Below are 13837 nucleotides of genomic sequence, written 5' to 3'. Positions count from 1 at the left end.
GTAAAACAAAACGAAGACTCTTGAATTAATACTCGCTAAGGAATGAAAGAGACGGTCCGCAAGATCTAGATCAGTTGGCAACCCTACATAGGTGTAATGTAACGGATGGCACAAAATGTGCGCACGCGCCGCTCTGCGCAGTGGGCGGAACGGACAGACACACATACCTTTATATATCGCCGTGATTCATTACTATTGTTACCTACTAGTTACGTTAGTAGAGAAGATAATATAGTTTGGAGCAGTAGTTTTGGTTTATTTATCCCTCTCAAATTATTTATTATTTTTCTCTCTCTCTTTTAATTAATGTTTCTAAGGAGCTATTTCATTATAATACCTAAAATTAAATTAGATAATTACAAAGGTTCTAAGAATTAAAACTTACAGCAAGGAACAAGTCTAAGGAACAAGTCATCTCTTGAGTCTTGACATAGGTAGGTACATACTTACTTACCTATTTAATAATTGTTATTATCTTAGATTCTAAGTACTATTATTGTAAACCTAAGTATTTAAATCATAAAAGATGATTTCACCTCAAAAAAGTGATAATCATGTCCAGGAATTGATGAAGATTTATGCAAACTTAAGGCTGAGTAATAACATGCGACAATGCCGCATGCCAATCGAAACATTAGATAATTTTGCATGCGCAGTCTATTTTATGCAGAAACAACATCGTGCTGTAGAGTAAGAATATTAGAGTACGACAGTCAGCTGAAAATAATTATTGTTACATTTTAACAAGGCAAGTGGCCATGTGGCATGCCTCAATGTCGCACTATGTTGCTCTAGCCTTATCAGCCCGTAACTGTCGACTTATGTCGCACGCTCATACGCCGCTGTCACATGTCGACTAAAAGTTGCTCCTTTACAACCCCGCCCAGTAATTTACCGAGATAGTATCTTCGAAACACAGCCGTAAGATACTTGTTACTATCGACTGATGTCGCACGATCGCACGCCACTGTGTGCCAGCTTTATTATCGTTTGTCGCACCACGTCTGGTAGAGGTCGCCCGTTTACAACCACCATAGTAACTCACCGAGATAGTATCTTCGATACACAGCCGTGAGACACCCGCAGCTGTCGACTGATGTCGCACGGTCGCATGCCGCTGTGTGCCAGCTTTATTATCCTTTGTCGCACTACGTCTGGTAGAAGTCGCCCGTTTACAACCACCATAGTTACTCACCGAGATAGTATCTTCGATACACAGCCGTGAGACACCCGCAGCTGTCGACTGATGTCGCACGGTCGCACGCCGCTGTGTGCCAGCTCTACTATCCTTTGTCGCACCACGTCTGGTAAAGGTCGCCCGTTTACAAACACCCCGCCTAGTTGGTTGACTCCGCCGTGACCTGAGGAACAAAATAAATAATATTAATAAATAGGTTTGGATCTGAATCTACACTAAACCATTCATCGAGTAACTAATAGGTACTTAATTTGTGCCTGAAATATTATTTTTAAGTTTATCCTCTTTAACAAAAAACACGCAAGATGTCTACTACGAAAATTCGTGTTTTAAAGTATGTAGGTACCTACCTACTTCCCCTACTTCATAGAACAATTAGTAGAAACTTGTCTTACGAACTAATGGCACGTGCACCCAGGCAGGAAACGTAAATTGTTACTGATTGGGACGCCAACTGTGTCAGGCCGAGATTTTTCCACCTTAACCCGTGAACCTTCAAAACATGCCGGCCGTTTTACGCCTAAGCAACAAAGAAACAATGATGCATGCCACAGGGCCGCGTGCTACAATAATTCACGTATCATCGGAAAACTATGGTAGGTACGGTGATGACTGCTACGAAATTAAGTTTTCTTTTTGCATTGTTGCATGTTTTTGCTTCGCCGTAAAACAGCCTTTACGCACTAAAAATGTTATGTGATCGTAAGTTTAAAATAAGTTGCGTGGCTTGATCATAGAGAAAGAATTAGCCACAAAACATGTGGATGTGGTTTTTATTATGAGAGTGCCATTACCCGGATAGAGCCCTCATACCCGGGTAGGCAGCAGTGCGCGAGGCGTGACGATCGACCGGTCACGCCCCGAGACCCGGTCGATACACTATAACCGGGTTTGTTGTCATCTCTACACATCGCTGATTTTCCGATAATCCGTGTAATGTAGTGGATTTCAGCATTTTAGTATAGGATGAATTGATGAAATTAACAATGACAATGCATTTCCTTGCATAAAAATGATAAAAAAACATGGATTTGACTCGCTCCAGCAATGCGCGGCTCTGCAATTGCTTGTATAGTATAGAATATTATTAAAATTGAACAATTGAAAAGAGCAACCGCCGAGTTTCTTGCTGGTTCTTCTCGGTAGGAACGGCATTCCGAACCAGTGGTAAATTATTTGACGATTCAAAAGCACTTGTAAAAGTTTATTTGAATAAAAATCTATTCTATTCTATTCTATTCTATAAAATGAAGGGCTGAGCTCTCTTTACTCAACATCGGATGAATTGATGAAATGAAAGATGATAATGAAAAAAAATGAAGAGGGACTAAGCAAGCTCTTTTCACTTTTGTGCAAGGAAACCACGTTAATCTCGCGATCCGTGAGACTTTAATGAAATAAGTTGAAAGTTAATTTAAAATACCGGTCAAGTGCGAGTCGGACTCGCATACGAAGGGTTCCAAAACAAAATATTTTAACATTTTTATACAGACAGAAAGACAGACATACAGACGGACGGACGGATGAACGGACCGACGGAGAGACAGACAACAAAGTGATCATATAAGGGTTCCGCTTTTCCTTTTGAGGTATGAAACCCTACAAAACACAGCAAGTGATCTGACCAAAGTAAGTAGGTCGTAGGTACCTACTTACCTTTAGCTAAGAATACCTATTTACGTTGAAAGCAGATGGTTCTAGAGATTACTATGATAAAGTAATCTACTAGCTGTGCCCGCGACTTCGTTCGCGTGGAATAGTGACTTTTCGGGCAGCATACTTTGAATTATATATACCATCGTTTGGGTAGCTAAAAATCGCTTTATATAGCCACGGACGCTCAGGTGCGAGGCGTGTAGTACGTACTCTGTACGTTAAAAATGTTCACCGTGATTCTTTAAATTGACATAACTTTTTTATTTATGAACCGATTGACATGAAATAAACACTAAATGTTAAGTGAAGCTTACTACAATATATTAGTGAAAACCGTATCTAAATCGAATAAGCCGTTTCTGATATTAGCGTGCACAAACACACAGACAAACAGACAAAAAAAAATTACAATTTCGGGTTCGGCATCGATATAATAACAACCCCTGCTACTTTTTTTTTATATATTTCCATTGTACAGACACCACTTTTCTACAATTTTATTATACTTATGTATGGATTACTAAGACTATTATAGTTGTATACTTGATATTCGCGAGTCATCTGTAGAGATGCACGGAGTACCCGGGTGGAGTATCGACCGGCGCACGGGGCGTGACCGATCGATCGTCACGCCTCGCGCACACCCACCCGGGTATCTTGCGAGTAAACGTTGAATCTTGCGATCCGCGAGATGAAAAAATACCTGCTTTGAGAGTTTAAGGCCGATTCACACCAATTGCGTAGGTACACGTGATACGTGCGTAGTGACGCGCGTAAACCCCTAACACATCGGGTTACGCATACGTCCACGCTTTACGCAAGCGGTATGCCATGTTTTATACAATTCCATACATTACAATTTACAACGCAATGGTACGCGCTACGTCTACGCTTACGCAGCCTGTATGAACGAGATATTAGTCGTAGAATTTGGAATTTCATCATTTTATACATTAGGTATATGAATAGGTAAATATCTTCATTTATTTATCTTTATTTTTGATGTATCAAAATCGTAGATCCAAAGTTATAATACTTACATTTACTTTGGAAATGCTTACCTATCTCATATTATAATGATTATCTTATTTATACTTATACTATTATTAATTATTGCACGAATTTTTTTACAGTCAAAACTATTTTTAATTGCCAATTAAAATAAAAAGTTTGGTTAAATTATAGTTTTGCCAAAAAATGACAGTTAGATGAGAGTGGGTAAGTATCTCCATTCCACAGCCAAATCCGTCCAGTAGTTTTTGCGTGAAAGAGTAACAAGCATCCATACATCCATCCATACATACCTACAAACTTTCGCGTTTATAATTAATTATTAGTAAGATTATTATTTATCATTTATTTATTTATTAGTAGAATTTACTAAAAAATTTTAGCCTTAAGTAGTCTATATAGGAATCTGAATCTGAAAATTTTATGCAGTCAAGTATGGACATCGATCCACCGGCTGTGCTCCGCTGCGCCCGGGTACACCCGGCCCGCTCCGTTCGATACCCGGTCACGGTCACGAATCGTTTGCCGTCAGGATCCATTGACGAAATGCATAGTCTTATCGCATTGAAAAGCTACTTTTTTTGGAAGTTGGTTAAAAATTTGTATCACTAATAGGTAATTTTCCTGATTTATCCTGAGTTAGTACATCAATTAGACCACAAGTCCTACCTACCTACAAATGTGTCAAAGTTCATTGATGACAATTGGCAATATACTGGTCCAATAATGACGACCATGGTCCAAAAAAGACAACTGCCCAATAAATTCTTTGGTCAATTTATACAGTCAAGTATGGACATCGATCCACCGGCTGTGCTCCGCTGCGCCCGGGTACACCCGGCCTGCTCCGTTCGATACCCGGTCACGGTCACGAATCTTTTGCCGTCAGGATCCATTGACGAAATACCTAGTCTTATCGCATTAAAAAGCTACTTTTTTTGGAAGTTGGTTAAAAATTTGTATAATAAGTATTAATAATAATTTTCCTGATTTATCCTGAGTTACACCCATTAGACCACAAGTCCTACCTACCTACAAATGTGTCAAAGTTCATTGATGACAATTGGCAATATACTGGTCCAATAATGACGACCATGGTCCAAAAAAGGCAACTGCCCAATAAATTCTTTGGTCAATTTATACAGTCAAGTATGGACATCGATCCACCGGCTGTGCTCCGCTGCGCCCGGGTACACCCGGCCTGCTCCGTTCGATACCCGGTCACGGTCACGAATCTTTTGCCGTCAGGATCCATTGATGAAATACCTAGTCTTATCGCATTAAAAAGCTACTTTTTTTGGAAGTTGGTTAAAAATTTGTATAATAAGTATTAATAATAATTTTCCTGATTTATCCTGAGTTACATCAAATAGACCACAAGTCCTACCTACCTACAAATGTGTCAAAGTTCGTTGATGACAATTGGCAATATACTGGTCCAATAATGACGACCATGGTCCAAAGAGGGCATCTGCCCAATAAATACTTTGTTGGTTTATACAGTCAAGTATAGGCATCGATCCACCGGCTGTGCTCCGCTGCGCCCGGGTACACCCGGCCCGCTCCGTTCGATACCCGGTCACGGTCACGAATCTTTTGCCGTCAGGATGCATTGACGAAATACATAGTCTTATCGCATTGAAAAGCTACTTTTTTCGGAAGTTGGTTAAAAATTTGTATCATTAATAGGTAATTTTCCTGATTTATCCTGAGTTACATCAATTAGACCACAAGTCCTACCTACCTACAAATGTGTCAAAGTTCATTGATGACAATTGGCAATATACTGGTCCAATAATGACGACCATGGTCCAAAGAGGGCATCTGCCCAATAAATACTTTGTTGGTTTATATAGTCAAGTATAGGCATCGATCCACCGGCTGTGCCCCGCTGCGCCCGGGTACACCCGGCCCGCTCTGTTCGATACCCGGTCACGGTCACGAATCGTTTGCCGTCAGGATCCATTGATGAAATAGTCTTATCTCATTGAAAAACTCCTTACTTTTGGAAATCGATGAGTATCATTAGTCATTTTCTTGATTTTGGCCTAGGTGGCACTCCATTAGACCACAAGTCCTGCCTACATATGTACAAATGTGTCGATAAAATCCATAACAACATATAGGTACCTAAATGTTATCTCATTTCATAGTTTCATTCATTCATAATACTGTATCAATTACGTTTTACAGATGAGAGATAAGCAACTGCTCGAAAAAACTAGGAAAAATTTAGGTACAGAAAAACTTTTTAGGATAATTAACATTTTTCTTTTTTTTCGTTCCGAGTATAGGTACCTACTTAGTTACTTTTTCTTAGAGCCGACGCTAAGAAAAAAGATAATATCTTTTTCTTAAATTACATTTTAGACTTTTAAATTCACCCCTCAATTAAAAAAATGCGTAATTAGTGGCAATGTCCCAAGTCGAGTAATTAGGAAATTTTCCTGAAAAATAATCCGGAAAACAGGAATAAGCTATGAAAGGTATCAACTAAGCACCCTCGTTGTAATTAAGTGTAATGGCGGTGCAAGATGGCGCGCCGGAAGCGGGGGTCCACGGATGCTGGGCCAGGTGTCGCCACTCTTGTCTTTCGAGATAAATCTATACTTAGTTATCTATATCCATACTTCCATACTAATATTATAAATGCGAAAGTGTGTCTGTCTGTCCGTCTGTTTGCCCGTCTGTCTGTCTGTCTATCTGTTTGCTACGTTTTCACAGCGCAACCGCTGAACCAATTTTAATGAAATTTGGTACAGACTTGCGATACATCCCGGGGAAGGACACACCTATATCAAATAAATTTTATCCATTTACAAAATATCCAAAAATGCGCTTGTTTTTATTTTATTAATCTGTGGCCGTAGTCACGCGAGGTCAATTTCGGAGGGACGACGGGAACATCCGTTTCCTGTGAGGGAATCCATGTCTGATTCGAGTGACGCGATGCCTCTACAGCTTTCATTGTTGTTGTGAATGGAAAATTGTAGAAATAAGTACTTTATTATTCCGAAATTGACATTCAATCCAGTGTTATCAGTTTTGTATTGGTAGGCGCAACGCACACTCAGGCTTAGAACTTGACTTTGATCAGACGTTAAAACGAGACGTCAATAGTAGGTAGGTATAGCGCTGTCTCGTTTTAACAGTGTCTAAAGTCTAAGCTATCTAAGTCTAATAAATCTCAACCTTAGATTGAGATCTACTTATAAAGATACCTACTTTGAGGGCTACCAGAGAGCGTTCTTTGACTTTGCTCAGGCTTAAGTCATACCTATACCTACGTAGTTAAAACGAGACATATTTTAACGCTTGGAGAGTGACGACATCCAGCGTTCTAGCAGTGGTAGGTAAGTGCTGTGGTCTTATTAGTGGGAGATCCCGGATTCGGGCAGGGGTCTCTGGTCTGGTCGGGTGGGAAGCTTCGGCCGTGGCTAGTTCCACCTCACTGGTAAAGCCATACCGCCAAGCGATTAAGCGTTCAGGTACGATGCCGTGTAGACACCAAAGAGGTACGGGTTTAATAAAAACTGCCATACCCCTTTCAGTTTAGCCCGTCTTCGATTTTAGACTGCATCATCACTTACCACCAGGTGAGATTGCTTAGGGTAACAGACAGACAATGAAGTGATCCCATAAGGGTTCCTTTTTTCTTTTTTGGTACGGAACCCTAAAAATGACTTGGCAAAGCTATCTCACAATAAAAAAGCTCTACTTGTATAAAACATGCTATTTTAATTTAAAATACTCGCATTAAGTAACTCCTATTAGTTTGATATTAATGAGATTATGCTAAAAAGCAAAAGTCCCTTTGAGAACAGAAAAAAAGCTAACATGTGCCAACCCTAGCCAAGGACTCGTCATGCGCCGGCGCACACCCCTGCATACCTGTAGTAGGTACAGCCTGTACAGGTATGTATTATAATTACATTCCTTTCTACATTTATTATTGTTTGTATTTCTACACACTAGACTCTAGAGTCTGCCTAAATTTTATTTTACAATTTAAACTATCTTTAACAACAAGTGTAAATTGAAAATTTCTAACACCCCCGACAAGTGAAGGTTACAGTAATTGGAAAAGAGCTGAACCGATTGTCTTGGATTATAACTAAGAACACTCTCGATCAAGCCACCTTTCAAACAAAAACAAACTAAATTAAAATCGGTTCATTAGTTTAGGAGCTACGATGCCACAGACAGATACACAGATACTTACACACGTCAAACTTAGGTATAACACCCCTCTTTTTGGGTCGGGGGTTAAATGTTAGAGCGATTCTACGCACTGCATCCGAGCCGAGCCGAGTCCATGAAAATACGTTCCGAAGTAATTAATCATAGAACTATTTGTATGGTAGCTTACTCACTATAGCTCCGACTTCCGTCATCCGAGTTCTCTCCGTCATCCGTGAGAATATCTCGGATGTACCTCGGATTTAAATCGGACGTACCTACCTAATAATATGACGTAAGTAGATATTATGTCAATGATGTCCACTGAATAGCTTGGATTTGGATCAAAGACCGGGTTAATGCGTAAGCAATATCCGAGTTCGGCCCGAGTTTTTTACATCCGTATTTTCAAGGACTCGGATGGAATGAGTGCATAACCGCTTTTAAGGTTCTGGGTAGGATGGCAACGGGTCGACTTCGGAGGTGCGTATATTTTGATCTTTCGTTTCCTCCATGCCTCAAAGAATACGTTGACCAATGAGGTCTCGGTTATTCTGTCTATAGTTAGGTATAGGTATTAGGTAACCTATGATTGAGACCACAGAGTGGTTGAGATCTATTGAGCGCAGTTTGACTTTGCTCAGACTTAAGTTTCAGTTTAAGCGAGACATTAAAGCCAGTGTTTCGTTTTGACAATGTCTAAAGTCTGAGCCAAAACAAAGTGCGCTATAATAGGTATATAAAGTACTAGCGACCTGCCCCGGTTTCGCACGGGTGGACACTACCACGAAAAATCCTATCTATTTTCCGGGATAAAATGTAGCCTATACGGATTCGGAAGAATCCCTCTAAGTAATGGTAAAAGAAATTTTGAAATCGGTAAAGTAGTTTTTGAGCCTATTCAATACAAACATACAAAAATACAAAGGTTTCCTCTTTATAATATTAGTATAGATAGATCTCAACATAAGAATAATATGTAAATGTCGTTCTCGTCAGAGTTGCTGTATCTACCTAAGTATATCAGCCACAAAGTACCTAATGCCTGTTTCTATCGATGTATTTGACTTCTTTTTTGACTTAACTTTGAAGTCGGTTTTTTTTCATAAAAAATATTTTACTTTAGCAACTATGATGTTACTATGGCTATTCAGGATCAAGGTCGTATACAACAGCCCTCCGTCATGCGTCTGCGCACACCCACTCTGTAAAGTGATTTTATAGTTCTGGCTTAGGGTCATTACATAGTTTACCTTTTTGACCTTGTAAATTCAATTAAAATATAAGTAAAACATAGTATTTTACTAGGCAATACCCGTGACGACTACGGAATCCTCGGTCCACGAGTGTGATTTGCACTTACCTAGTCTTTATAGAGTTCCGTATCTCAAAAGAAAAAGGATTAATTTGTTGTCTGTCTGTCTGTCTATCTTGTCTGTCCGTTGACCGGGGTGTTCTGTGTACTTATAGGTAAGTATTTTAAAGTAAGTATCTAACTATTATTTTGTTATATGATGGTACGGGACCATGTGTACGAGTCAAACTCAAACTCATTTAGGTATTTTGATGGTCATAATAATTGTTAGATTTGAAAGATGATAATTAATTATGTACTTAACCTTACAACTTAAGCTACGAGGGTTCCAAATGCGCCCCAGTTTGAGAATAGCCCACAATATTTATTTGAATATATTAATCGTTTTATATTAATCGAATATAAATAGATACTTATGCTTTATTTTTCAGCTTCAGTACAGCTAACAGCTTAGCCTTTTCACTAAACAGCTTCGTTCAACAATAGCCGCCCGAATGTTCATCGAATTTTAAAGCTTTTAAAAAGAAAACACAGGAAAGAAATAAAAAACTAAATAACTCGACAAATAAACTGGTGTTTTATTTAACAAGATGGCGGCCACAATGGCGGCGGGCTCTCATCCGGTCACTATGGTAATGTCGCTTCCTCTACTCCACCGCTGAGTTGTGTGAAGCTACAGAATAACACAAGTTTGTTATGCTACATTATTAATATTTAGTATTAGCGACCCGCCCCGGCTTCGCACGGGTGGACATTTATTTTCTATTTTCCGGGATAAAATATAGCCTATACGGATTCGGAAGAATCCCTCTAAGTAATGGTAAAAGAAATTTTGAAATCGGTCCAGTAGTTTTTGAGCCTATTCAATACAAACATACAAAAATACAAAAATACAAAGGTTTCCTCTTTATAATATGAGTATAGAAAAGTTAGGAGAAAGGACCATTATAAACCCAAATAAAAAAATAGATACATGTCAAGTGCGAGTCGAACTCGCACACAAAGGGTTCCGTACCATCGTAGGTATCGTTCGAGAAATAACATATTTTTTATGTGACCATAAATTCAACGCTTTTCAGATTTTTCCCATTACTTCTGCTCTACCTAAGACACGCGCCGATTCTGTTGTCTTTCTCTAAACTAAATTTAGAGTAGGTACTTCTTTTTCTTTTTAATATTGCTAAAAAAGGACGGGACATGAATTTCACATTCAAATACTCTGAATAGTGCACGCTAAGTACCTACAAGCAAAAGCTAAACTTGCAGCTAAAGTCACGAGGTTTGACAGCTCTAAATTAAATTTGAAACTGTCAAACTATGACTGTCCTTTTCATACCACATTAGTAAGAAGAGGATGCAAATACTCTAAAATTTTGTTGCGCTCAGAATCAGTCCATGTCACCTGCCAAATATCATCTCTATAAGTAGGTAGGATTTTATTCCCTTGACGGGTCTTGGCTCTTGATAGACTCGACATATTAAGTACTTACGGACAGACAGACAACGAAGTAATACTATAAGGTTTCCGTTTTTCCTTTGTTTTGTACTTAGGTACCCTAAAACAGAAATCTAGGAAAATTGAGGTTAGGTAGTGAAAACCTCCTCCTTTTGAAAACCAGTTAAAATTTATAATTACCTATCTACTATTCATTAGCAATTTTAACCATCAGAAGTAAAATTGCCAATAATTAATTGCCACAATTACTACCTAATTTATTATTACCCTACTGCGTAGATCAGTTATGTAGATAATATACCTAATATTAACTAACTAACATTTTACATAACGCTCAAAACCAACGCAACTAACTTGAACTGACCAGTTAACGTTTCGACACCCGGTTTGACTCCTTTCTAAAATCTCAAAGATGTGATATATGCGCGTGCGCCGACCAATCACAACCCTTTCTTCAATGTGTGCGTTGGCGTGTACCTACACTGTACGTTTACACGGCATGTGTGCATGATATATGAAACCACGTATGTAATTTGTCTCGGCTTACTACAAGGTAACTTTTGCTGCCGTTTTTAAACCGGTCCATTGTATTTTAAGTTCTATGGCTATGAAATAAAGGTTAAGGTTTGTTTTTTGAGTGTAATTATAAAGTTGGTATTTCATATGTCATTCACTCTAGGCGCGGCATCTTGGGTGCAATATGTTTTATGTAGGTATGTCTATGTGTTACACTATTGTTCTGTAATTTTAATGTGATGTATGACTCAGATTTTTCTACCAGGAAGTGTTTTGTGCCATTGTTTTCGGGACTCGTTGTGGTTTTGAGTTTTTTTGGATAATTCGTCATTGTTTTGTGTACACACTCGTTGTTATAATAATGGCTCTGTGACGTTGAGTGATTTTGGAAAATGAAGAAAATTGGGTAGATTTTTAACGTCTAGGGTAGGTACCATATCTCCATAAGAAACCCTTATAGGATCACTTTGTTGTCTATCTATTATGTCTGTCTGTCTGGCTGTCCGTCGTGTCTGTCAAGGCCCGTCAAGGGACTCAAAACCTATAGGCTGATTGACTACCTATACCAAGAGGGTTTTCATATGAAATGGCTTTAAGTAGGTAGGTACCTGTACATTCTAAAACAGATTTTTATTTGTTTGTATAGGATGCATAATTCCTACTTAGTTTTTGATTTACTTACTTATCGTGCAAAATGTTGAAAAAAATACCCGAGTAAGGAACCCTTGGTGCGCGAGTCCGACTCGCACTTGGCCGCTTTTTTTTGCACATTTCAGTTCAGCAGTGGAGGTCTATCCGTTGACGTTGTTATCTATGCGTAGGCTTGACTATAGAAAGAGCGCTAAGTAGGTATAACTATTATCCGTCCGCCCGCGTTAGATTTTCCGCCCGCCCACGCTACTGGCTGAATTTCAGCAATTTTGACTTAGGCTGAGATCTATAGGGCGTACTGTGACATTGCTCATACTGACTGAAGATATTGTCTTCAGTCAGTATGAGCACAGTATGAGACAGATACTTACCTAAGTAGGTAGGTACCTATCTGTCTCATTTTAATACCTAGGTAGGTACTCAGTCTTAATTCTGAGCAAAGTTAAAAAAAGGCCGCCCTACTTATACCTTTAGATTTATAATATTAGTATGGATGCGAAAGTGTGTCTGTCTGTTTGCCTGTCTGCTAGCTTTTCACGGTCCAACAGTTTAACCGATTTTGATGAAATTTGGTACAGAGAGTAGCTTACATCCCGGGCACGGATATAGGGGAAGGTGGGGGGAAATCGGATAAGGGGTGAAACTGGATAGCTGCTATTTCATTACTCCGCGTATAGCCAGGTCGTTCTAGCTAGTGAAGAAATACGGACGAACGCTTACTCAGTAGGTACGATTACAAATGATGGCAACTGTAACATTTCAACGTGTGCGTCTATAGGTAAACGAAAATTGAAAACAAAGGTATGTTATCTAATGTTTTGATTTTTATAAAGTGTTCATTTATAAAGTGTTCATTGTTGTTCGGAATTCATGAAAGTTCCGAGCAAAAGTTAGTTTATTTGTACTTACCTAAAATAATTTCAAAGAAAAACACTAAAGTTACGAAATGAAACTCGACATTCTATTATGGAAGCGTCATGAAAATTTCCATACAAAAATAAACTTATTCTTATTTTAGCAATTCATTCATTAAAATAAAACAATAAAACGCGGTTGATGGTATTTTCGTAATTACCTACTTTTAATATTATGTCTGAAGATACCTACCTAATATTATGTAGGTACTGATGTGCCGGGTCGAGCCACAGAAAATGTTTTAATACCTACCTACTTATAAAAACTTTTAAGTCCTAGGCACCTCTTAGGCATGCCAATAAATAAGTATTTGTACCTCGAGGAGTGTATTTACCTATTAATATTTTAAAAATAGGTAATTTTGGAGATTTCTGGAATGGCTTGAACTTCCAACCGCCTCTCTGGCTATTGGTAGGCTTTACCTACTTAGTAGGTAGGTATAAAGGGTACGGGGTACCTACCTAGTATCTAATTTTAGTTAGGTAGGTACCTAGTAGGTAGTATTCCTAGTTTTCAGGATAGCTTGTATCGCAGATAATAAATACTAGGTATATCTACATTACATGTTATTGGTAGGCCAACCTACCAAACAAATGGTTTTCATAAAATGCTTTAAGCTAACATAGTTAACTCTAGACACATAGGTACCTACCTAATGGAAAAACATAAGGCCTCCATTTATAATAGACACAATTTCGTGTGAGTGTTAAATTTAGTCATAACCGTCTCGATTTCATACCACCATATCCCATCCCAATTTGCTTCACGCGTAAGGCACCATACATACAGCCTTACAAAGTTACGTCCGCGAAATTGACACACGCACACAAGGAAAACAGGCCACGCCTCGTCGCGACCGACCAATCACAGCCCGCCTCTCGCCCCTTCATACGAACCGAGCGATCCCATTGGCTAAAATATAACGATCACGAATTTGGAG

The 13837-nt window shown here is 38.9% G+C and overlaps 1 protein-coding gene across 1 annotated transcript in view; it reads right to left on the bottom strand.

Annotated features, from left to right (window-relative positions):
• The window catches only part of LOC123877438 (paired box protein Pax-5), a 105588-nt gene that overhangs the window by 27748 nt on the left and 64003 nt on the right, over positions 1-13837 (bottom strand). Inside the window, exon 4 of the mRNA XM_045924239.1 lies at positions 1196-1361. Within this exon, the coding sequence (XP_045780195.1) occupies positions 1196-1361 (166 nt within the window). The remainder of the gene's footprint in view (positions 1-1195; positions 1362-13837) is intronic.

Source organism: Maniola jurtina, chromosome 23, assembly GCF_905333055.1.
Source record: "Maniola jurtina chromosome 23, ilManJurt1.1, whole genome shotgun sequence".
Lineage (NCBI taxonomy): Eukaryota > Metazoa > Arthropoda > Insecta > Lepidoptera > Nymphalidae > Maniola > Maniola jurtina.
This window is presented reverse-complemented; position numbering and strand designations above follow the sequence as displayed.